The 27,405-nt window shown below is 35.1% G+C and overlaps 2 protein-coding genes across 5 annotated transcripts in view; one reads left to right on the plus strand and one right to left on the minus strand.

The window, feature by feature from the left end:
- The window catches only part of Ak5 (adenylate kinase 5), a 279,023-nt gene extending 263,800 nt beyond the window's left edge, over positions 1-15,223 (minus strand). The window contains exon 1 of the mRNA XM_074079730.1: positions 14,977-15,223. The gene's annotated coding sequence lies outside the window, so the exon portion shown is untranslated. The remainder of the gene's footprint in view (positions 1-14,976) is intronic.
- Positions 15,224-15,329: 106 nt separating this feature from the next.
- The window catches only part of Pigk (phosphatidylinositol glycan anchor biosynthesis class K), a 100,691-nt gene continuing 88,615 nt past the window's right edge, over positions 15,330-27,405 (plus strand). For 3 of the 4 annotated variants that reach the window (XM_074079731.1, XM_074079732.1, XM_074079733.1), the window contains exons 1-3: positions 15,330-15,467; positions 20,693-20,746; positions 23,606-23,697. In XM_074079731.1, the coding sequence (XP_073935832.1) occupies positions 15,375-15,467; positions 20,693-20,746; positions 23,606-23,697 (239 nt within the window). In that variant the 5' untranslated portion in view covers positions 15,330-15,374. Of the gene's footprint in view, positions 15,468-16,019; positions 16,078-20,692; positions 20,747-23,605; positions 23,698-27,405 lie in introns of all 4 variants that reach the window. The other variant, XM_074079734.1, reaches the window with a different exon arrangement.

Raw genomic sequence — 27,405 nt, forward strand, 5'->3', positions numbered from 1 at the left:
AATTACAGTCAGAAAAGAACCTTCGGTCACCCCACTAAGTTGGTTTAAGTATTGCCTCTTTAGCCCTTCTTGCTTTTGAATGTCCGTCTCTCCAGATATGTCAAATTATCCACCTTGCATCCCCTTCTACATCTCCTGTTGGAAAACACCCTTTTTTTAATTTTTAGCTTAAATTACTCCCTGAAGCTTTTCCATGAGTTTATTGATTCGCTGTCACTGAAAACATAAAATAATGGGAGGCAAAACAATGAATCATTCTAATTATATAAATAGCATAAAATATAAAGATGTCTACATATACTAGTTGCACCTAAGTAATTTTATTGGTTGTTACAGCAATCAGACTGGTCAGGCTCTGATGAGTTTCTGTGGAAAATGAGAGATGTTTTTTAGTTGCCCTAGCAAAGGTCATAATGACCTGTGAATCTCCAGATCTATCTTTCCTTCCTAAGTCTCTCCCTTCTTCAGGTTTGTTTTATGCATCTTCCTGTCCTTCCCCTAATTGCCATTCTTTCCTTAGTTTCTTCAGTAGCCATCCCCTTTGACCCTCCTTCTTCACTGAATGCTCCCTTTCTGTCTAACTTTCCATCTTTCTCTGCTTAAACCTGATCTGTAGATGCTTCCTGGTTGTTTACCACTGACTTCAAGGACCAGCTTATGACACACAATATTGCTGTCTGCCTTTGACTCTTCTGCCGGCAAACTCAGTCTAGACTTGTGTTTCTTACCTGATGGTTCTGTAGGTAACTCACACTCTAATGCTCCCAAATGAATTCACTACTAACTCCCACAATTCCAATTTTCTCTTCTTTCTGTATTCACCACCTGCAATGGAAACACCTTCCTCTCAGTCACCCATTCTGAAATAATCCCTACTGCTCCACAGCTCCTTTGTGCTCTCAATACTCATTCACTTCCCTTCTTGGAACTCTTAGAAACATCTCATTATACTCAGAGTATCTCAAAATTTTTACAATGGTGTTACATAGTCTGACCTTACCTGATTTTCCAAACTCAATTCATGTCACTCTTCTCTTCCCCAACCCTAATAAATTCAGGTTTTTTTCAACCTCATGACTGTCTCATTAGGATTTTTCACATCATAGTTTAAAGGTCACCTATCTGAGTCATAATTGTCTGGCTGTCTTATTATTTCCTACTATCCATGATGCTATTCTTTTTTTTTCTATTTTTTTAAGATGGTACTGGGGGTTTTGAACTCAGGGTTTCCATGCTTGCTAGGCCAGCACTCTACCACTTGATCCATGTCCTCAGTTCTTTTTACTTTAGTTATTTTTCAGGTAGGGTCTCTCTTTTTTCCCCTTTGAGCCAGCCTGGACCATGATCCTCTTACCTAAGGCCACCCTTATAGGTAGGATGACAGGGACATGCCACCATACCCAGTTTATTGGTTGAGATGGAATCCTGTTAACTCTTCCCTGGGCTGGCATAAAATGTGATCATTCCAATCTCCACCTCCCAAGAAGTTGGGATTTTAGATGTAAGCTACCTTGCCCAGCCCTATTCTTACTATTGAAGAGTGGTGGAATGTGCTATTTTGGCATAGGTATTATTTTGAGCCAAAGGCACCTAAAAAAAGCACAGCAGGTATAGGGGTGCTCTCTTTCCCTTTTTCTTACTGAATGCAGGAGACAAAACTCCCACATGAAGGTTATCTTTCCTATAAAAGAAGGAAAGTACCATTTTATCATTAAGGATGGAAGTTGAGACAGAGAGAATTCCATACAAACTTGGTTAAACTAACCTTTATCTTTCTAGTCACTTCACCCAATTAATTACCTAGGTCAAGACTGTTTGCTTGTCATGTTTCCTCAACTTACTGCCCTTTGTTCAATTTTGTGAAAGTGTTTACCTACATCTTTGGGTCTTCAGATTTTAAACGAAGGCTCATGGGCTATATAAAGCATGTATTAAATAAACTTGTATGCTTTTCTCCTGTTGATTGACTTATGGCAATTTAATTCTCAGGCCCAGTCAAAAAAATACCTAAGAAGGTAGCAGTAAGATTTTGTATTCCATATCCTATGAACTATAGATATAGATAGTCTACTTTTCCACTGGGAGGTTTCATTAGAACAGGTGCCAAGTCTGCTGCTCATTGTTGTAGTTGCTGGTGTTTGCCATGTAATAGGAACTCAGCAAATTTTTAGTGAATTTAAAAATAATTCAGTCAACAAGCTCTGTTGACTCTATTTTTAAATTGTCCTTTGAATACAACTTCTCTTTCCACTTTTTTTCCTCTACCCTTGCTACTCCCTGAGAAGCAGTGGAGTGTAGTACTTAAACATGCTGATTCAGAACACAGACAGCTTGGGTGTGAATTTCAGACTCAACACTTACTGGGAATAGTACTGTAAGCAAATTGTTTATCGTTATATACTTCAATTTACACATCTGTAAAATGGAGTTAACAACAGCATATGCTTCATATGGCTGTCATAAGAGTCCATGCACTTAAGTCCATGGCAAACAATCACCATATGCACATAAGAAGTTTGGTACATAAGCTGTCACTGATCCTCTCACGTAAACTACTTTCACAACATCCAAATGATCTTTAGTTTCCTTACTATTGTCTTCCTAAAATATAAATTTAATCTTGTTACTTTGCTGCTTGGAAGTTTTTGATGGTTGTGGGATGATGTTCTGCCTTGCAGTACAGGTTCTTCAGAGCCTGGCACCATTTCCCACCTCTCCGGCAATGTTCCTATGTTCTACTTACTCAGGGTTCTCATCCTTCCAAGTTCACAGTATGACTTTCCCTGATTCCATACCTTTGCTTGGTTTGCCTTTCCCCCCTCCAAACAGGAAAGTTCCTCTCCTTTCTCCCCATTACTAAAGATGTAGTTTGAATGCTGCCTGCTCAGTGAAGCCTTCCTCATAATAACAATTATAGCAATACTAAAAATAATGACAACAGCTATACTTATTGAGCACTTACTATATGCCAGACATTGTGTTAAACACTTCATACTTATTATATCATTTAATCTTGCTAACAACCCGTGTACTCCAGCAGAAGTTTAGCTATCCTGTCATTGTAGCTCAATAACCCCGTTACAGAAGTGGCATCTTTCTGCCTCCATTGCTGCAGAATAAGCTCTTGCAGCTAAGAGCTGTGCTGTTTCAGTTTTTACTCCTGTTGCTCATTATGATGCTTGGCACACAGGGCATCCAACTCAGTTTTAGACAACTTTTTCTAATTATTTCTAAAATTTCTCTTGAATATTTGCACTTGCCTGAAAGTTGCCTTGTCAATTTTTTTGAAATAAAGAATAATACATTCTTTTTAAAGAAGGAATGGAGAAAATAAGAGAGAGCTAGATGGGGATATTAAGCTTTCTTTTGTTCATTTGAAAAACCAACTCTGTTATCAAATGATAAAAAAGGTCCGAATGTAAAAAGAAATAAGATGTAAACAAAGCATTTATATTTGTGGTAATAACACAAAAGAGTAAAAATGCATTTTATTTTGATCAAATTTGTTCTGAGATCTCTATACCTCATGATGCCCTGAGGAACTAAAGTAGTTTTTTAGTTTTTGAAACAATAAGGCTGCAGCTATAGAAATTTACTGACATAATAGCCCTACATATCTTTCACTGATGGGAACTTCTCTATTCCAGTCCATTTTTTGTTGTCAAAGAAGCTTTTGAAACAACATATGAAAAGGTTAGGTTTTCTCATCAGAACTGCAGGTAAAATTAGAGATTCTACAAAAGATGTCATTTTTGTGAAAATGTTAGCTTTTTTTTTTTGGTGAAATATGCTTCTACAGAGAGATGTCATGCAATGTAAATGGTAACTTAACTCCATTTATTTTACTATTTCCATTAATATAAGTATCAGAAACATGAATCTGAATTTTGGAATGATTTACTTGAAGTCACGGGGAAAAAGAACACTGAAAATAAATTAATTTTATTATCTAAGTGAAACTCAGGAAGGCAGTAAAGTGAATTTTGTAATATGGGCATAAGCCAGGCTACCACAATAATTATTGTGTCCATAGGCCTTCAATATAGCATTTTACTGGGGCAGATGGCGAGAAAACTTGCTGGAGATGGGGAATAGTACTGACAATAGAGAATAAAATGAAGAAATATTAATAATTAATATTAATCAAGCACTCATCTGAGACATTGAGCTGAGAGCATGTGTTAATTAATCTAAACCCACATGGACTCCATGAAGTAGGCTTTATTTCTATTATCCCCATTTTATATGTGAGGAAACCAAAGCTGAGAAGAATTATATAAGTTGCTCAAGGAGACACAGTTAGTTATGTTCAGCTCAGAGCCAAATCCACGCAGTCATGACTCCAAGGGGCTGCATTTTCAACAACTATCCCTGAAAACCTGGAGACCAGCAAGGCTCTAGTGGCTCTATGTTTAGTATTAACTTCCACAAATAGAAACTTATGGTATTAACTTGTCAATTTTGGGGTTCAACTTAAGAAATTCAACAAATAGGAAATAGAGAAAAATATTTCTGGCTGAGATTGATCATATTGGTCTTGGGAATCTTGGAAGGGGCTGCACATCTTAGGTATCCTCCTTAGATAATAAGGAAATTAGATGCAGAAATTGAAAGATCAGGGGGACACACACTCACCTACTCACATATACACACAAATCATACAATTTTATATGACAGCAGAAGAGGCTGTACTGCCAAACCATTTAGAAGATACAGTCTTTACAACAGTTTCAGAAATCGTCAGAGAGTAGTTCAAAGCCTCCATGACAAAAGAGTATGGTCATGAATTTATTTCTGGTGTCTAACCTAAATCTATAAAACTGAATTTTAAATCCCTAATTTCATTAAGTAGAATAACTCGTATGCATTGAAGGAAATGCTTGAGTGTAATTCTGCAGGAAAATAGTGACATTTGGGTAAATTCAGAGTAATTACTGGGCAGAAATTTTTAGGCTATTAAAATTTTTATGTCTCAACAAATTTCTCAGTATTGATGAATTTGGCACATGTTGATGCATAGCCAACACTAAAGGTCTTGGTAATGATTATACACTATGGGATTATCCAGGCCCTTTAACTCCCTTCTCCCTCAGCTGGCTGCCCCAAGTAATTGCTCTGCTTATTTGCAATTAGAATCCAGCCATCTTGCTATTTTGTTAGCAGATGTGATCAAAATATTTGTTAAGGGTTAAAAAACACTTAGTCATAATTTTATATCATACATAGTACCATTTTAAAAAATTTCCCTTTTTCTTACTAGTAATTGACTCATTTTTCTTTCTTTGACAAACCATGTCACTTTTAGAGTAAATTCACTGTATTTGGTCCTTGTCAATTGTCTATTATTGTGTGAAAATAACATGGTCTATAGTTTTTATTGATGTATTTCATTTTTAAACATATTTACAGATTTTATTTTTTTAGAGCAGTTTAGGCTTACAGCAAAAATGAATGGAAAGTATAGAGTTGCCACATTCCTCCTGTCCCCACAGGTACATAACTACCCCACTATCAACATCCCCCACCAAAATGATACATTTGTTACAATTCATAAACCTGCAATAATACATTAGTGTTCCATACTTTACATTGAGATTCACTCTTGGTGTTGATTGTATTATGACTCTTGACAAATGTATAACAAATGTAACCATCATTGTAGTATCACATAGTATTTTTTCACTGCCCTACAAATGTTGTTTTTATTGACCTTCCTTAACTTCTTATCCCTGCTTACCAATGATTCTTTTATTATCTTCATAGTGTTGTCTTTTCCAAAATGTACCATATAGTTGGAATCTGAAGTCAATGTGTTTTTTTCAGATTAGCTTCCTTCACTTAGTAATATGCATTTAAGGCTCTGGCCATTCTAGTAGGTATATAGTAGGATCTCATTGTTTTAATTTTCATTTTTCTGATGACAAATGATGTGAAACACCTTTTTGTGTGCTTATTTTTCTTATTTGCCATATGTGTATCTCTGTTGATGGAGTATTCTACTCGTCTTTTGCTCATTTTTCTTTTTTCTGGTGGTGCTGGGGACTGAATTTATGACCTTGTGCCTAGTAGGTAAGTTCTCTAACACTGAGCTACATCCCAGCACCTTGTTCATTTTGAAGTCAGGTTTTTTTCTTACTGTTAACTTACAATGTTTGTGTACATTTTCAATAATATCTTTAATCAATTGTATCTTGCTCAAATATTGTATATTTCTTTTTTAAGTCTAAAATTTTGCATGGTTTTAGAGTTGTTTCTCCAATTAATATTCTTTACTTGTTAAATTTCTTTAAAATATATTTATTATATATTTTTAACAAATATTTTTATACTTTTTGCATTGTTCTAGGCTATAGGAATACAAGGTGAATAAGGTATTTGATGTCCTTGTCTTCAAAGAGTTTAATCCATTCACCATGAGAGACAATATAACAGGTGCTACCATAGAAATATGGGTTGGGTGTTATGGGCACAAAAAAGAGTTTCAACTTTTCTGGAACAGGTAAGGTTGAATAAATATCAACTATGACAAATATTAATAGCTGAGATTTATTTGTGAGTTGTTGCTTGGTATCAGGCACTGTGGCCAAGAATTGTACATACATTCTCACACTTAAAATTTACAGAAGTCTGTGATGCATGTACAACCGTAATTTCAATAAATTAAGGATTTTTGTTCAATGAAGGTAACATGGACAAAGTTGAAAGACTAATGACAAAATAGGAGGAATGTATTTGACATGGCTAAAATCAACAAAAGAAGAGCCAGATATTCCATTGTGATTTTGAATGAAGATTGAGGTCTAAGAGGACTTTTACTCTCCATTCTTCAGTATTATTTAAAGCTTTTTGTTTTATCATGGATTTATATTGCTTCTAATATAAAAATAAATAATAAAAATAAGCTAGATAACATTAAGTGAGAAAACAATAGAAAAATTGTAATTTTTCAATATGAAAAACACAAAAGAAAGGAGTTTGCTAAAATTTTGTCAGTTTTTATTTGAAAATTGAGTTTGTGCATTCTATTTTCATTTTTCCTTTCACTCATTCAAGTTATTCATTGGGTTGGGCCAGAGAATGTTCTAGGAACTGAGAATGCAGTGGGGAATAAGGTAGACACACCTCCTACCCTTATGAAACTTATATATAACAGAGAAGGCAGATTAAACAGATAATTATACAAATTATTAATTGGGATAAGCTTAACAAAGGAGCATAAGTTGATGTTATCATGCATTAGGGCAGTATAACCTCCTCAATGGATGCTTTCCTAATGGATTTCAGTTTAGAACTAAATAGGAATTCCCAGCCAGAGATAGGAAAAAAAATTTCTACAAGAAGCATCTATCACTTTTCATCAGAAAAAAGTTAAAGAAATAACTAATATTCCTCTTTTTATTTGTACCTGGTATAGGTAGCTGTTCAGTGCTAGAAATTGTCTACTTTCTCTACTTGATTTAGGCAAATTCAGTTTATAATTATATATTTTTCTGTTCTTTAAATACTTCAGTCAAGTGAAATATTTAAGACAATAAATTGTGATTGCTACACAAAAAAGTAAAATAAAATAATGATTAACTGGCTTCCTTGCTCACGTCTTACATTAAGAAACTGTTAGGTTTATGAACTTTTGGTGATCAATCTATGAAAAAGAGCTTGTGACGCGCATTTAATGTTGACTCGAGGGAAATAAGACCCAGTTTCTTTGCTAGTTGAAGTTCCATTTTTATGGAATCAAAATTCAAATACAAATAAAAGAATAAATAAAGGTCAAGAATTATTTTGAAATCAACACAAAATGTGTAGGTAATGGAATTTTTCTCAAAGGAATTTTGTAAATGAAATAGGAATCACTGAATATTAAAATGTAAGGATTACAAATATCTCAACTTCAGAACTTTCTGATATAATTTCTAGATGAGTAGTAATTTTCCACATAATAAATAAATTTTACCTTTGGGGAGGAGAGAGAACAACATCTCCATAATAAACATGCATTAATAAGTTTCATAGTTAATGACTATCATCTCTAGGAAAGCCAAAACAAAAAACAATAAAGACCCTATTAATAAATACATAAGAAATCACTAAATAAGTAAAATGTTAAAGGTTTATGTACTAGTGTTAGTTTCCTATTGCTGTCTTAACAAACAACCACAAATTTAATGACTTAAAACAAAGGTGTTATTTTATAGTTCTGGAGGTCGAAAGTCCAAAATGGGTTGGCAGAGCTGCACTTCTTCCAGAGGCTCTAGGGAAAAATCCATTTCCTTTTTTCCAGCTTCTAGAAGCTACTAACATTCTTTGGCTCATGGCCCTTCATTGCTCTGACTATTGCTCAGTATTGTCTTCACATCTCTGACCTTTCTGTCCTCTCTTTAAGATTCCTTCCTATTATTGGTTATACGCTCTCTTCAACAAAATTAGAGATAAGGGCAAAATAGTTTCTGGTGGGTATTGAGGGGGTGGGTGGTAAGGGAGGGGGTGGGGGCAGGGGGCAGAAATGACCCAAGCCTTGTATGCACATATGAATAATAAAACAATAAAAAAAAAGAATCCTCTGTGAGTATATTGCGCCCACTCAACTAATTTAGTATAATCTTCCCATCGAAAGACATTGAATTTAAACACATTTGCAGAGTCTCTTTTGTCATGTAAGGTAACATACTTACAGGTTTTAGGGATTAGGACACAGAGATATTTAGGGATCTGTTATTCTGCCTACTATGATATCCTTAGCAATTTTCTATAAAACACATAATTCTCCATCTCCTCTCCAACACTCCAATATCCTCCTAAGGGAAGTCTTTCAAGATGTCCCACCATTATAATACATGGTATAATTAAAATGTCTATTAAATATCTGTTAGATTTCAGAGAGTCTTGAAGGATGCTTAATGAATAAAATCAAATGCATAACTGATTGATAATCAATTAACACAATCAACTTCACTTGTAGGACATTCTCAGTTCATGGAGAACTGAACTCTATCAATCAGTTTTTTATGAAGAGAAATAGTGGCTTTTTGATTGACACTGGAGGGCTTTATTAAGACAGTAATCTTTGAATTGCTAAAGGAGTTGACATGACTTTATGTCTAGGTCATTATGGCATTCTAGTAACAACACAGGATTTAAAAAAATGAGACTTTGAAGGATAGTTGCTTTACTTTTGCATTGAAGCAATGTTATTAAGGGTCAGTCTGAAGCTAATTAGAAGGTCATAAATGGAAATTGCTCATAGCAGAATAACAAACTACTGTTTAATGGCTCACCAGAAAGAGAGAAGAAAAGTATTTCAGGCCAAACTAAAATGGAATTGAAGAAGGTCCAACATCAAAATCAGAATTAGGAAATTATACAAATAAATATACTGGAATTAAAGTCCTTCTGTTTTATACTATTTTTTCCTATTTTGTATTTTATTGTATGTCTAATTTCCTTTTATTGAATTTAATCTTGCCAAAAAATATTTTGGCTACTGGATATGAAATGCTTTAATCAAATACTTTGAACTCTGATTATTATATCAAATAGACTTGCCAGTACAGTTAAACTATATAGTTCAAAGTACATTGAATAATCCTCTCAGGGGCTATGTTTTGGTCCTAATCAATCTTTTCCTTTCCACTCACATTATTTTGTAACATTTACATAGTAGTTACAAAAGTACTTATAATAGGTTTATGTGCATTTGTGTTCCAAATTGCTCTAGGTAAATATTTGAACCAGGTTTTTCTCATATATAAATCCAAAACATGACCTCTTTCCTGTGGTCTCTGTTTTTTTTTTTTTTTTAAAGTAGTACTGTTGCGCATTCAGTTGTACAGACAGGTATTCAAAAATTATCCTTGAAATTAACCTCTCTCTTCTTAAACGCAATGCATCACCATGTTCTTTTGTTTGTAGTTTAAAAAACCCTTTTGGTTCTCTCCAGTTTTCATCATCTTTACTCTTAACACTCTGGTCTATGCTTGGACTGTAGCAATAGCCTCCCAATGCTCTATGGGCACCCATTCAAATTGAAGCCAGGATGACATCTTCCATTCTGAAGCTTTCCAGTGCTCTTGGGATACAAACCAAAGCCTCAAAGCCTAGAAGGGAGGTGGCATGTGCTTATAATTCTGCATTATCTGTAGCACTCTCTTTTGTTCTCTAAACTGCAAGACTAATACTACTCTAAAAGCTCCTCTATTAAGCCAGGCTCTTTTCCATCACAGAGTCTCTGGTGAAATAGGGTAGGAAGGGCTGTTTCTTCCCTGAAACTCTTCCCTCTTCTCCGCTTTGCTTCAGTAATTAATTAATTTTAGCTCAATCCATTTCCCCAGAGAAACCTACTTTGGCTTTTCTTAAATAGATCTCCCCCACTACGAATGCTCCTGTTAGACTTTTACATTTGCAGGCTGGTGAAGTGGCTCAAGCAGTAAGAGTGCCTTTCTAGCATGCATGGACTTTGTGGTATGATTTACTGTGAGGGTCAGTTATAAAAACCTTTGATAAAGAAGCCAGAGATGTATGAGTAATTTTGATCAATCAAATGCTGTTTTCTCTTTTACTTGCCAAATTAAATCTTAATTAATTCACTTTCTGAACAGCTTAGTAAGTTAATGAATAATGGAATGTAATTCTAGCTTAAACACAATTTAACTATTTAACTATTTAACTATTTAATTGTTAACTATGGTTAACAATTCTAAGCAAACCAATTATAAACAATGCTATATCATATTTTAACAGATAAAAAGAATTAATATTTCCAGTATTGCATTGTGTTTCAAAACCACTATGTGTCCTTAATTTAGGTATGAGGCTGGCTGTAACCTGTACTTGAGATACAGTGGTTTAATTTAAAAAAGAGAGAAGTAGAAATTTATTCTTTTTTTTTTTAGAAATTTCTTCTTTAGCATGACAATGCACAAATTCAAGAACTAAAGATAGACTTAATGGAAAGGTGTTACAACCATTTTTAAAAATAAAAACAAGTAAGAACAGCTGCTTGCTGCCAATATTACAAATTGATATTGATCCATAGCATAAACTGTGAAAAAAAGCAAGAAATAATACTGCAAAGCAGACAAAAAGATAATTCATATGTATTATTGTAAAATTTGTAAAGTCAAAACAGTTTGTCAAACAAAAGGTTCTAATAATTTTTATTATTAAGATGAGACAATTCTTCTTATTAAAGTAACAAAAATAGAGGCAATATATGTCCTGCACATAATAAAAATGTATTCAATTATATAATTAATATTATCAATATTGCACACATATGTAATATTTATATATGTATATTTCCTACATAATAAAAAAGAAATCCATTATGTATTTTAACAAATGTTAAAAATATTTAGGAAGTAATTTAATTATAGATAGTAATGGCTTAAGGTTTTACTGAGAAATTTTAAAATGGAAATACAAATGAGTAAGAGACCCTATATTTCCAGATGGGAAGAGTATATATTATAACTGTGTTTGTTTCTCTCAAATGTATTAATAGATTTTTTTCATAATCTAAATAAAACTCCAAGTAGCATTTCTTTTCTTATAATCTGAAACAATTTTTAAAAGTTTGGCTGGAAAATTGCCAGGTGAAATTGAAGATTTTTTTTGAAAAATAAAGTACAATAAAATGGTTAGTCCTAAGGCCAACTATTAAAATATATAAGAGGAACAATAATTTAAATAACATGATACTAGCCTCAGAATAGACATGTATTTTAATAGAAGAGAACAGAAGGCTCAGAAATACTGTATTTCTTGTGCATGCTGCAGAAGTGCTCTACCACTGAGACAAATATGTTATTTTTCATAACAATTTAATAAAGAATATCATGCAGCAATGGGAAAGGTCAGGATTATTAGAGATTTTTGTTGGATAAACAGAATACCATGCCTCCCTATCATGTCTACCCTTATCATCTGTCACCTTCGTGTTTCTTGGCTCAGATACATCACAAACTTTTGAGTGATTTGTTATGTAGAACTCATCCAATAACTGATAGCATAGACAAAAGTATAAAAGAAAATAAAACAAATAAGTAAATTAAATACTAGAAATGTGCTATCCCAGATGTTTATTCTGGCTAGCTCTTCTTGACATTTAGGTCTTGGATCAAATGCTACCTTTACAGAGAGTTTTCCCTGACTATACTACTGACTATTGTCTCCTTCCCCTGTCAGTGTCTATCATATTACTCTATTTGTACCACTATGTGAATTTATTGTTTTCATTTTTCTCTTGTCTGCTTTTCTTACAATGTAAGGCTCATGAGAGCAAGAATTTTTAAAGTATTTCTTGCTTGCACATTCTTCTGGTACGTTATCACCATTCACTGAAAAACTGTTGAATTAACAAGTAAATACAAGGGATTCTGGTAGCGCATTAACATTCTATGCTTTACATAATAGAAAACCTAAATTTGACTCATAAAGTGCAATAGCAAAAGAAATAAAAAGAAAAGACAGACAAGGAAATAGGAAAGGTAAAAGCCTAAATATGATGAAGGTTAATATTATTTTTTCTTATAAAGTCATTCCAATTCTTTTTGTAAAATAAAGGTGTGAGAAAAAAACTCCTAACAGAGGACATACAGATAGTTTAGAAACATAAGGAAAAATAAATAATCAGAACTTGATAGTAATTACAGAACTGGAAGTAAACAACCTTGAGGTAACATTTTATCCCAAGGGATTTAAAGGAAAAAGAAATGGCATAATTTGGTGTATTCTTGATATACTGTAAGTTTGAACATTTTTGGAAAGCTACTAAAATATTTTTGCATCTTTGACCTAAGATTCCTATTCTGGGAAAGTTATCCAAGGAAACTAACTTAACAGATGTGAAACACCAAGAGCACAAAGCTGTTGTACACAGTATTATTTTCACAGTAACAGTAGAAAAATTACACTTCCTACTACAGGGGCAATTACTTCTTGGCGGAAACCTCAATGATGGAATTTCGTGTCACCATTAAATGTCAAAATTGTGTGGCTTATGAAGCAGCATGGAAAAATTTATGCCATATTAGATGAAAAGCAGAATTAAAAACTGGATGTATGTATAAAGAGAATGGTGGGATAGATAGACATCTTTATCTCTTTGAGATAGGTTTTATCCCTAAGACTACAGTAAATTTTGAAGAAACAAAATTTTAACTTTTTAAATTTAATTTAATTTATTTATTTTTCATTTTTCTTTTATTATTCATATGTGCATACAAGGCTTGGTTCATTTCTCCCCCCTGCCCCCACCCCCTCTGCCCCCTCCCTCACCCCCCCTTAATACCCAGCAGAAACTATTGTGCCCTTATTTCTAATTTTGTTGTAGAGAGAGTATAAGCAATAATAGGAAGGAACAAGGGTTTTTGCTGGTTGAGATAAGGATAGCTATACAGGGCATTGACTCACATTGATTTCCTGTGCGTGGGTGTTACCTTCTAGGTTAATTCTTTTGGATCTAACCTTTTCTCTAGTACCTGTTCCCCTTTTCCTATTGGCCTCAGTTGCTTTAAGGTATCTGCTTTAGTTTCTCTGCGTTAAGGGCAACAAATGCTAGCTAGTTTTTTAGGTGTCTTACCTATCCTCACCCCTCCCTTGTGTGCTCTCGCTTTTATCATGTGCTCATAGTCCAATCCCCTTGTTATGTTTGCCCTTGATCTAATGTCCACATATGAGGGAGAACATACGATTTTTGGTCTTTTGGGCCAGGCTAACCTCACTCAGAATGATGTTCTCCAATTCCATCCATTTACCAATGAATGATAACATTTCGTTCTTCTTCATGGCTGCATAAAATTCCATTGTGTATAGATACCACATTTTCTTAATCCATTCGTCAGTGGTGGGGCATCTTGGCTGTTTCCATAACTTGGCTATTGTGAATAGTGCCGCAATAAACATGGATGTGAAGGTGCCTCTGGAGTAACAGTCTTTTGGGTATATCCCCAAGAGTGGTATTGCTGGATCAAATGGTAGATCGATGTCCAGCTTTTTAAGTAGCCTCCAAATTTTTTTCCAGAGTGGTTGTACTAGTCTACATCCCCACCAACAGTGTAAGAGGGTTCCTTTTTCCCCGCATCCTCGCCAACACCTGTTGTTGGTGGTGTTGTTGATGGCTATTCTAACAGGGGTGAGGTGGAATCTTAGCGTGGTTTTAATTTGCATTTCCTTTATTGCTAGAGATGAAATTTATATGGAAACACAAGAGGCCACGAATAGCCAAGGCAATACTCAGTCAAAAGAACAATGCAGGAGGTATCACAATACCTGACTTCAAACTGTATTACAAAGCAATAACAATAAAAACAGCATGGTACTGGCACAAAAACAGACATGAAGACCAGTGGAACAGAATAGAGGATCCAGATATGAAGCCACACAACTATAAGCAACTTATCTTTGACAAAGGAGCTAAAAATATACGATGGAGAAATAGCAGCCTCTTCAACAAAAACTGCTGGGAAAACTGGTTAGCAGTCTGCAAAAAACTGAAACTAGATCCATGTATATCACCCTATACCAAGATTAACTCAAAATGGATCAAGGATCTTAATATCAGACCCCAAACTCTTAAGTTGATACAGGAAAGAGTAGGAAATACTCTGGAGTTAGTAGGTATAGGTAAGAACTTTCTCAATGAAACCCCAGCAGCACAGCAACTAAGAGATAGCATAGATAAATGGGACCTCATAAAGCTAAAAAGCTTCTGTTCATCAAAAGAAATGGTCTCTAAACTGAAGAGAACACCCACAGAGTGGGAGAAAATATTTGCCAACTATACATCAGAGAAAGGACTGATAACCAGAATATACAGGGAACTTAAAAAACTAAATTCTCCCAAAACTAATGAACCAATAAAGAAATGGGCACGTGAACTAAACACAACTTTCTCAAAAGAAGAAATTCAAAATTTTAACTTCTTGATGCTCAAGCCTTTTAATAACAGATCTCAAATCTCTGAGTTGTAGCACTCACCCATGTTTGCACTTGAAATTTATCGTCTTTGTGATAAAACGCTTCGTGTTCCCACCACACCTTGCTTCCTATGTTCGATGCAAAAGGGGAAATAGCTTCTTATATTTTGTGGTTTCACAGGTGCCCCCTTCGTCTTTCACAAAGTGTTTCTAAATGTTAAGTCTATTTTATAATACAAAAACTGAACACTCAGTTAAGGATAAAAGTCAGTACTCCCACCTATCTCGTGTCAGCTACTCTGGAAACTCAAGCCCAAGCGCGGACCTCTAAAGGCAGGAGAGGGGCGGGCCTCTAGGAGGTGGGCGTCGCAAAGAAGAAAACGCACGACAGCCCGCCGCGCTGCTTTACGGCACGCGCCCCGCCCCTAGCGCCCCGCAGAAAATCTGAAGCCGGCAAACATGGCCGCCCCCTGCTTCCTCAGCCAGCTTATGACTGCTCTGGCGGCTCTGTTGCTCTTGTCTTTGGGCAGCTTGGCCGCTGGTCAAATAGAGGTAGGAGTCAAGCTCTTTTGACGACTGAAGCCTGAAGGGACGGCTGTGTCGTGGCCTTGAGCGCCACAGCAGGTGTTCAGTGCCCGGCGGCTGAGGGAGTTCTCCAGGCGTCATCAACCAAACCAGACCCGGGCTGGACTGCGGGGAGGAGGGTGTTTGATGGCCAATTAAAAGTAGCAAATCCTCGGAGAGAGGAGGACTTGATCCTTGGCTGCTAGTGTGTGCAGTCCTTCCTGGAAAGGTGAAATGTCAGCACGGGCAGCCCAGGATTGCAGCACCTGCCCCCGCCCCGCGAACTGCAGCGCGCTCATGTTGATGGGACTGGTGGGTCCCCCTCTTCCCTGCTCCATTTTTAACTTGGCCATTGGAAGTTCTGGTCCTCTATAATGCTTTTACTCACCCTGCACTGGCGGGATGCTTCAGTCCTATAATTTAGATTCCTAGTATCATTTTCAGGCCAGCTGGCTAGGGGGCCCAGAGAGTAGCGAAAGGCCTTTGAAAGGCGGTGTCCAAAGTTTTATCTTCTGCTTATCCCTACCTCCATTTAAAAAGACACCGAAAGACGAAGAACCTGTTTTATCCTGCATTTCCTAACCCAGACGTGTGCCTGGTAAGCTAGAAACCTGGGAGTTTTAATAAGCAGCTCTCTTTATTCCACGTTCTAATTATCACTAAATTCTGTATCTGAAGTTTTAAAAGTGCTTTGATCTCTCCAGTTCCACTAATTTAATACAGGCTCTAGTCATTTTCTTTTCTAGACTAAAGTACTTTATTTCCTCTAGGCTTCCATACTCTCACATTAATGCTAGTCTTTATAAATTATAAGACTGATTAGGTTATTCTGATTGAATCCTATTAATGTTTCTTCATTGCTTACAGAATAAACTGTAACTATTGTGCTCGCATCCCTGTCTACTTTTCCAATATTTCGTATTGGAGACATCCCATCTCCCTTCAGCACCTTGAGCTTAGGCCAGTGGACCCCAAACTTTTGGAATACATGCCTCATCAGTTAAAAAAAAAGATACTGAGCATGAAGGTTTAGCATTTTCTTCCTTTATCCTAGTAGATTATCTTGCACACTTCATTTTGGATACCATTAGTAGTTTTTGTAGTTAAATGGTTGCTGTGCTATTTCATATTACTGTTTTATACCTGCATTTCTTCTGTCCATTTAAGATGCACTAAAAGCATAACCTCTTTAGAACCTCCCCTATCCTTTACCTCTGTCCTTACTGTTGTAATTTGTTCATTTAGCTAGTATAGCACTTATCTATTATAAATCATGTTTTCTTTTACTGTTATTCCATCATCTCTCACAGTGCAGTAGTTTCCTAATTAGTCTTCCTGGAGTCATTCTTTTTTCCAAGCTGCAACTGAATTAACTTTTAGAAATGAGAATATGATCATATCACTCACATGTACCTTAATATGACTGTGATGATAAGGAACAAATTCCTCATTATGCCCCCAAAACAAGGCCCCCTGCTTATATCTCCAATTCTTATTCTCCCTTTCAAATGTCTAGTTATGCTAAATTTTAATTTCTCAAGTCTTTAAGCTTCCTTCTTCCATTGGCCCACATTTCCTCAAACTGAAATTGTTTCCTCTCTTTTCTTCATCTTTTGGATCTTAAACCAAATGTACTTCTTCAGGGAAGACTTCCCTTGGAGTCAGACCCCCCGTTGTGCATTTAAAAAAATACTGTGTGTCTTTATAGAGTTTATAGTTTTATTTGCTAATGTGTGTCTACCCAAGAGATTATTGTGTAGTAACCTCTTTAAAGTTAAGTATTATCACTATTTTTGCTCATCACAGTATTCTGAGCACTCAGGCAGTGAATGGCCCATGATGTCCAATGAATGTCATGAATTAATGAGTGTTATGTAGTGATGTATTGTATTTGCATGCTCGTCTTTATTCTGGGATTGTTAAGAGCAAGAAAGAAGCATGCTTATATGGTGCCTGACACATAATAGGTGCTGTAGTAGCCATATGTAGAATGAATAATTTTATACGGACTATTTGTCTAAACAATTGAAAGAATTTTGCCATCTCAAATTGTTCACTAACATCTTAATAAAGTAAGAATTTTGGGGCTAAATGGGCAAATGGTTCACAAGACCCTATCTCGAAAATATCCAACACCCAAAAAAAGGTCTGGCAGAGTGGCTCAAGTGGCAGAACACCTGCTTAGGAAGTGTGAGGCCCTGAGTTCAAATCCCAGTACCACAAAAAAGGAAAAAATGAAGTACATCACATCTTTGTAGAAACAAGACACAACAAAACACACTGAAAACTGTTAAAACAACACATGATGGGAAAAGGACAAGGAAGTGTAGTGGAAGGGGGGTTAGACTGAGTTAGGTACAACATATATGCAGTATAATACCGAGGCAAAAATCCCGCTAAACAATGAACAAACATCTAAACAATGAAGGACAAGAGTGAAAAACAGGTCACTAAGGGGAGGGCACTAATGGGAGAGAGAGAGTAAAATAGGAAAGGGGAGGGTGAATATGGTTGATTTACTTTCTACATAAGAATGGTATAGAATATTTAAACCTGTTGAAATCACCATAGGAAGAGGAGTAAGGTAGAAAGGAGAAGATGGAGGGGATGAACCAATTCAGGCTGCAGTACATATATATATGAAAATGTCATAACATGAAGGACAGGAAGGTAAAACAGGTCTTGCCTGGGGGTTGGTACCAGTGGGAAGGAGGAGAGTATAAAGAAAGGCTGAAGAAGGGTGAATATGGTGGAAATACTATGTACTTAATGAGTGAGGATGGAAAAACAAGGCCTATTGAAAGTATTCTAGAGGGGATACAGGAGAATGATGGAGGGGGTGAATTTAACTAAGATATGTTGTCAGTAAGCACTTTTGTAAATGTCACAATGTACAGAGGGTACAGCTCTAATACAATAAAACTGAAAAAAAAAGAATTTTGAGGCTGGGAAGTTCACTAGACATTATTTTGGTCAAGTATCTTTTTCTACAGAAGAAAAGTCAAGTTTAAAGAGCTAAATAATTGCCCTGAACTCACAGCTCCAGGATTTTAACTTAAGGCTTCATATTCCCTAACCAGTACTTTATCCACAATAGCACATTGCTTGTTGCTTTCTTCAGCATGTAAGCAACTATTGAGAGCGTTTGGAGGGGGAGAAAAAAGAAATATATTCTACCCATACATGTTTGAGTGGAACTTTTTATTCTCCTGAAAATTTCCTGCTAGACAGAAAATTAAAACAGCTAACATTTGTTAGGCAATCATTACATCACCATTCCTATATTCTGTGAGTCAATAATAGTACCATTTTATAGATGAGGAATTGGAGGCACAGACAAATTAAGCAACTTTCTTATATTGGTATAGCTAGTGACTAATAGAGCCAGATTGGACCCTAGGCATCCTGACTGTTCTACTAACTAATACTGTTTGGGAGCAGCTCTGAGATCAGTAAGGTTTAGATCCATCATTAATTTAATATGTAATTAAAATCATGTTCATTAGGTGTCAAGATGGTGCTGGACACTGAAGTTTTTAATGCCTTGAAATGGCAAATACAATTCAGACTTACTGTAACAGATTAGTAAAATGGTACATGGGATAAGAGGATATGCTCAAAAACATATTGGTTGAGTTCAAATAAAGCACTCGTCATGAAATAGGAATGGATGTTGAATGAAGTATTAGCAGAAAAGGTATGAATTGTTATGTGTAGAATCAAGGCATAAAATAAGTCATTTATAACTTGAAGACTGAATGGAAAATTAGAAGCCTATGAGGAAGACTTGGCTGTGTTTGAGATAAAATGTTTAAAAACAAATAGCCCTCCATTAATGTCTTTCAACAAAAAAAAATCCCCCAAACCCAACAACTCAACAGCTTTTATGGATGCTCCAGTGCAATTTCCTGATCATTAATGTTTACTATTATGAACAGTATTAAAGACTGAGTTCTCCTAATTGCACAGATTTTAGAGAATCAACAACAGGGTTACTGAAAGATTAAAAAGACTTCTGTGGGAAATTTGAGCAGTTACGTTGTTTTGGTTGAGGAGGTAGGGAGATTATGTTATTTCTCTTAACAAGCTCATGGGGATAAAAGCTATATTTATGGTATTAAAAATGAAATAGTAATTTTTGAGAAGTTCTTGGCATTAATATTTTCATTTTACATTCTCATTGCAGAGAGTGATCACTTTAATAAAGGATTATCAGTATAATCTAAAAGGAGATTTTGAAATTTATAGCTTTATGGTACAACCTTTATATAACACCTTCTTATTCTGAACCCATCATTCATGCAGTTTTTTAGGAGATACTCTTGCTTTGTTCACTACCAGTAAAGGCATGTGGACCATATATTCATTCTGTCAAAAAACATTTGTTTAAAACCTACTATGTGCCAAACTTGGATTAACATTAATGACTATAACTGATGAAAGGGTCTGTCCTGTTGGAGCTTATATCCTATGGGAAGAGAGAATGAGTGATGCACATAGTAAGTAAACTGATGATATGTAAGAAGATGGTGAACACAATGGAGAAGGTAAGGCAGGGTAAGAAAGTGGTGAGGTGAAATTGTGGTTTTAAATGATAGCCTTATTAAGTCTTTCGAGCAAATCTTGTGTTCTCTATTGAGCAGACTTTCTACTTTATATTGTTGGTAGCAGTAGAGCTTGAACTCAGGGCCTCATGCTTGCTAGGCAAGTACTCTACCACTTGAGCCTTGCCTCCACCCCTTTTCGCTTTTATTTTTCAAATGTAAACAGGCCTTAGACCACAATCCTCCTATCTACACCTCCTGGGATTATGATTGTACACCACTATGCCTTGCTCTACTTTCTTAATAATTCTCAGAGTGTGGGAAATAATAAAATGTGACTTAAGTAGTAAACTTTCATTTACGTAATATGTAATAATTTTTAAAGGAGAAGTTCTTGCATACATTTATAGTCTTGTAATATGACACTGTATTGCAGGGTTGGCATTACTTTCATTTTGCACTAACTTAGAGTCTTCCTCATACTAGGCAAACATTCTACCTCTGAGTTATCCTCACAGCTTAGGAATCAAGTCAGATAAGTTATCTTCATAAACCAAAGATGATTACTATTACAACTGAAAAAGTCTATGAGTCTTAACCTTTATCAGTCTTTATTCTAGGAAATTGTGAGATTTTTCCTTAATCATTTTGTTTTTATTTGACTGATAGGATCAAGCAGAACAGTTCTTTAGAAGTGGCCATACAAATAACTGGGCTGTTTTAGTAAGTATATTCTATAAAGGTTTATCTTGTTCACATGAAATATGTGTCTGCAAACTATTGTGTGAATAACAGTTTTGAAAATAAAATTTATTTTCTTATATTTTTGCCAGAAACTTTTGATTTTGCCATATTTTAAACTAACCGTGTCAACTAGTACTTTTAACAATACTCCTTGTCCTTCATTTATCTGTCTAGTGGAGATGTAAGTAAATACAAGAATAAATTAGAGGGGCTGTTACTAAAGAAAGCATTTCATAAAATGTATAATTATTTTAATGCTGGAAATGAGTAATTATATTTCCTGTCTAAAATATTAGCTTATTGATACTTATGTTGTTTTATTTTTATGTTTACAGAAATAAAAATGATAATTGTAGAAAATTCAAATCATACAGAAAAGTTTAAAAGATGACACACTAACTTTATGATATGTGGATTTCATCTCAACTTAAACAAAAAGAAGAGAGGAAAAATGTCTTCATTTCCCAAATTCCAGAGACAATATTTTGGTGGCCTCTCTTTCTCTTCATATAAGGAAGAGAAATATAAGGCATCATGATGGATAATCTATGATTTTTTTAAATAACTGGGATCATATTTTATGTGCTGTTTTGCAACCCCTTAGTGCATCTGGGGTTTGTAATCTTTCTCAAAGGCTGTATTAGCCATGAATGTACCGTAATCTGTAGTTTGTGGGCGTTTAGATTTTAAGTTCTTATGTTTTTATCCCAGCTATTTGGATTTTTTTATACATACATTTTTGTGAACTTGACTGATTTTCTCTTTAGGATAAATTCCTGGGCATAAAAATATGAAGTCATGGAGCATGGTTACTCTCTAGAAAGACTGTGCCTCTTTCTAGTTCTAAGTCAACTGGGTTTTACTAACTTTTTTCTTTTTGACTGCTGGGCACAGATTAAATCTTGTTTTAATTTGCGTATTGGACTATTTTTTCTATCTCCCCCTGCCACTTGGTGTGAATTAACTTTTCCTCGCAGGCTGGATTCATAAGTTGATGTTCTTCATTCTCCAAGTAGGATACATATAATCAACTTTACTTTTCTTATATTTGGATAATAGTTTTACTACTGGGGTTAATTTAATGACATTTATATGATTAGAAGATAAGAGTATGTTTGAATTAATGAAAAAACATGTAAAAGGGATGTCTTTTTATTGCAAAAAATATCTGAGACTGGGTAACTGATGAAGAACAAAGGTTTTTGCCTTTCATCTCTGGAAGGTGGCAGGCTCAAGAATGTGGCCTCAGAATCTCCTCAGCACCTGATCATGACCTTGCAGTGTTATGACTGACAGGGCATCACATGATAAGGCAGAGCAAATTGTTTAGCTCATGTCTCTTCTGAAGCCACTGATGCCATCATGGGGGCCCAGTCTCATGACTTTATCTAACCTAATTACCTCCCAAAGGCCCACATCCAGTCACATAACACATGAAATTTGAGGGAGTGGGTGTCATAGTCAAATGTAGCAAGGGCCAGACAGAAGAAAGGGTAAGGAAATAGTCAGCTCAAGGAGGTAGGAAAGGAAGCTGATTTTTTTTGTGAAAAAAGGAAAGGGAGCAAAGAATACAGCATCTCAAAACCTTTAACTCATGCTGAGAAAGGAAAGAAATGGGAAGATGAATTGCAGGGATACAGTGGAACTGTAAAGGAGTTGGGTAGAGTAATTCAGCTTAAGTGCTAAGCAAACGTAAGACTATATCTGCAGGCTGCTAGAAGTAAATAGAGTGATTACAGTTGATATATATATATATATGTACGTGTGTGTGTGTATTTGATATAATTATATTGTGATTAAATAGAATACTTTAACATGAATTCCTGGCTCATTTCATATTCTCCAAGAAAGAATACCTTATGTTTCTTCTCTTCAGAAGAAGATATAAACTTATATAAACTTGCAGAAATAACCTAGACTGCAATTCTGTTTACACCTGCCATGTAGCCAAGATGACAGGCATAGGCCACTGTGCCCTGGCTTATTTGTTGAGATGGGTTCTCACTAACTTGTGCCTGGCTGGCCTCAAACCATAGTCCTCCTGATCTCTGCTTCCAAAGTATCTATAATTACAGGTGTGAATCACCATGACTGGTCTGTACAATTCTCAAAATTGTCATTATACCTACTGTAAGCACAGGCATGTAGTAAGAAGCAGGTGTGTGCTTGGTGGACATACTGCCAGTGGATCCTAAATCTTGTTTGCCTCCCTTAGAATGGATTCCCAAGGAAATAACTTTAGAGCCATAGAGTTACATTTTTCTAGCATCTTTTATATCATTTTTAGTAATATTTTAAGTATAAAAATTGGTAGAATTGTTTCTAGTTTTCTGTTTTGTCTAGTAGCTTTAGAATACATTTTTGTATGTGCATACAAAACTTTTCTATCATACGTTTTATCTGTGTCCTACATTTCTTACAACTAAGGAAGCAATCAAGAGAGAAACAAGTATTACAGAACTCAAGGTAGCTAATTTTCTTCTCTATTCTGTGAAGAGATTAGGGGCATTTTCTTTGATTCTAAAGAACTTAATCTTAGAAATAAGAATGTTACAGAATCACAGAAATGGAGAGTAACTAAGTTGGTTCAGTATTTGATTAAATTCCCCAAAGATTTGTTTTCTCTTCAGCTGGATGGTCTTTTTATTTAATATCAGTTATGAAAGTCCTCCCTGTAGAGAGACTGGTTTTGTTGACAGTTCTTTATGTTCTTTGCTATTTCTAAGCTTTGATATTCTTTCTTCACATATTTTTATATTAGACTTAAAGGAAAATAATTCTGTAAATCCATGGCTTATTTTGACTCATAAAAATCATATTTTTGTTTTAATACTTTAGGTGTGTACATCCCGATTCTGGTTTAACTATCGACATGTTGCAAATACTCTTTCTGTTTATAGAAGTGTCAAGAGGCTAGGTATTCCTGACAGGTAAGAAATCTTAATTAACTTTGAAGCTCAGTAATGATGATCCTTAGTAGACTGTGTTTTTGTGTTGTTTTTGAAAGAGCTAAAGAAACCTGACTTGAAGTTTTTTTGTTGTTGTTCATATTGTTAGAACATACCGTCATGTATAAAGTAGATGCACCTTAAGACCATAATGGCAAGTTATATAAAAGAGCAAATAATAAGGTAAAATGATTTGATTAGGTATAATTATTTTTTTTGTTAAATGTCTTAGGGTTTTTATAAGCAACAGAGGACAATTCTGACTGATTTAGGCAGAAAAGAGTCTTATCAAAAGCATATTGATTTGTTCACTGAACTCCTGAAAAGGCTGTAGCCTTAAATAGAACAAGGAAGACTAGATAGCAGAAAAGACATAGCTAAAAATCCTGACATAAACCCAGTCTAGTGACAAATAATGTGGCTGCAAATTGCTGAAGGCTGGACTCCACCTCTGGGGAGCTGCCACTGTTGCCTTTGGATACTGTGTGTTGCTACTGTCTTCTGCTGTTCAAACCCAATTTTTCCTGTCTATCTCTTCTAGAGTGCTTGTTGGGAGTCATATTGGCAGAGTCTAGGATAAGTGACGATGTCACTTAACTACAGGGAACTGAAAGTAGTAGTACCTGGCACTGTTTTTTCTGTATAGGGAGATAGGCTGTGCCTTCTAGGAAGATTCATAAAGTGAGAAATTTCCTACTTATAGAGAGCAGTTCAGGTGCTAGGTAGCATCCCCCCACCTCCACCCAGACCATGTCTTATACATTTGGTTTATCTGTGACAGATTTGTTTTTGCTGCTACCAAAGCAGTGATACCAAGAAATTGTAGTCAGTTATTTTGGTTTGATTTTTTTAATAGTTGTGTAGTACTATGGAAAGAGCTTTGTAGTGAGACATGAGTTTGAAATCTGGCTTTTGCAGTGATTTCTCGTGTATTACATGGTGCTATTAGTACCCTCCTTGCAGGATTCAAGTACTAACAGCAATGCAAAATGGAGCTATGAATAAAGTGGTGCAGGGCAGAAATGAAGCAGTGCCTAACCCAGGAAAGCAAGTGATACTGCCTTCTATGTAAATAGATCATTGAAGCCTGAAAAAAATGAACAAAACTGTAACGTAATTTCTGTATTTCACCTGGAAAAAAATTAAGGCAACTGGATAATATTACTGTTTTTAAAATTGTATTAAATTAACTGAGAAGGAGGTTGGTTTGTTGTATGAAGAATGCAGGTGTAATTCTGTTATTTGTTAGCCGGCTGTCTTGTAGAGCTATGTGGTTAGTCCTTTAGTTTTTAACTGCCGTTGCTTTTGTGTCCTGTGTACTCTTTCAGAGGATCACTATTGCATGGTTTGGCAACAGATTTTACACTGGTAAATAAATCTTCCTGTTCTATGAATCAATTGTTAGGATACATTTTAATGATTTAAGTAAGATTTGGAGGGTTTATTTAGAAGTAAAAGATAGCAATAGGATGTATTATCTTGTATATTATGTTCAGTAAGTTTCTCCCTAGGTTTCTGAAAAATTTCTTTTGAAGGCTTATTTCCGTTTCAAATGATTGCTTGTCTATATCTCTGTTTATGAAGTCTTTGTTCTAGAGGTGAACTGAGGGATTTAAACAGTTGTTGATTTAAACTATTTAGCATTTAAAAATAGAAATCAATTGAAAAAGATTTTGTTTTGCTATTAGCTTATTATAAATGGTCCTGTTATTGGTGACTTTGTCATTCAATTCTTCCTTGGAATTGAGTATAAAAGTACAATTATAGGTAAACTTTAGTCAGAAAGTAACATTGTTATAACAGTTTGAAAATTTAAAATCATGAGACCTGTTCAAACTATTCCAGGTGTAGGAGGAGGGGGAATAAGTGAGAATGATGGAAAGGGTGACTTCAACTATGTATATTTGATATGTTGTAAGAACTTTTGTAAATGCTACAGTGTTCCCCAGTACAACAATAAAAAAAATGAAAAAAAATGCTGTAGGGAATTAATAATACAGTTATTTAATAATATATGGGAGATACCAAATCATTACAAATCATACTAAATATTTAATTAAAAAGTGCCTTTGTTCCTAGTAAATTAAAAAAATTTATAATCTTTAAGGACAGTTTTAAAATCACATTTCAAAAACATGTTAAGTTTATTTTATACATTATGAAACATTTTCAGGTTAAGACAGTATTATCAGAACTTCTATTCTAATCCCAGAAATGATCCTGAGGGAAATCATTAGTTGCTACATTTAATAAAAATTGAGTGGTGTTCTGTTTTTTGTCTTGTTTATTTTGTGTTTAAAGGAAAGGAACATTTTATCTTTGTCTTGAAATGTGAAGTATTTGCATTTAGATTTCTCATATGCTTCAATAGGAAATTAGTTCATGTCACAAATCATTTACTGAAATATGTAACATAGATGATTGTTACTTGTTTTGGAAGTTGCACCAATTCTGCAGGTCCTGTTTGAAAGACTACCGTAGTTACATCCCTACTCATGTATTGATTGCTCTTTGTTGTTTGTATTTCATACATCCTGCCAGGCTGAAATGATTACCTACAGTTCTATCCATACCTGGTCTTGATTCTAAATCACTTGAGGCACATGTTAAAAATACAAATTTCTTAGTCCCACCTGAAGGTTTAGGAGATTATAATTCATTTTGTTTGAAGTGAGGCCAAGACATAAGCTTCTGTTTGGTTCTGATATAGAATCACAGTTGGGAAGTACAGCTGTAAATTTCCTTCATTTTACTCAGGTACAATTTCCTGATTCCTTCTGCAGTACCTTGTGTATACTCTTCTTGTAACACTAGGCCCTAATTTGAGTAAAACTTCCTCATTAGGTTGAGGATGCCTTGAAGGGAACAGGTATTATTATTACCATTTTTTTCTTTTTACAGTGCTAGAGATCAAACTGAGGACCTTGTACCTGCTAGGCAACTGTACCTCCAGCCCCCATTTTTGTGTTTTATTTTACTTTGTATATCCAGGATCTATCACAGTGTCTTGCACATAGTAGGTACTCACTAGGTATTGGGTAAAGAAATAAACAAATGTGTGACTTGGAATGACTTTATCATTTATGCAATGCAATTATAAGCTTCTATTTAAAAGTAAAAATACCTCCATCCCCTATTGTGTTAGTCTAGTTTTCAGAAAATGTTAATCTGATATTGAAGATGTTTTAATAAATGTTTCCAGAATTTTGCACTATTATTTGAAAGTATTGGCTCAGGGAAAAGAGACATTAGTGGTTTTATAAGAAAGTGAAAAGAGCCACTCATAACCCCTTGTAAATGCTTTCCAACTTGACTTCACTTTCTTACCCAAGTTCAACATGGGGGAGCTGTCTTGAACTTTGTGCCCACACTTTTTCTGTAACCTTACCCATTGCTCAGAGGTTTTGTTTTTATTTGTCTGATGTTAGCTTCCTGAAATGTTCACTTTGTTTATACAATTTTCTGTCCCCAAATAATTGTTTTGGACAAAATCTGTTTAGCTACCTGTTTCCAATGTGCTTAATATAATTAAGATGAGAAAGGAAAAAGGCATTAAGCAGCAAATACATTCTAAAATCTGCATGTGAAGCAAAAACTGAGCCAAAATTACTCTCAAAAGTTTCTTAAATAGTTCATAAATGACAGTATTCTGCCTTTCATCAAGTGTAACAGCCAGTTCTTCCTTCAGTG

The sequence above is a fragment of the Castor canadensis genome, chromosome 7, assembly GCF_047511655.1.
Source record: "Castor canadensis chromosome 7, mCasCan1.hap1v2, whole genome shotgun sequence".
NCBI classification, from domain to species: domain Eukaryota; kingdom Metazoa; phylum Chordata; class Mammalia; order Rodentia; family Castoridae; genus Castor; species Castor canadensis.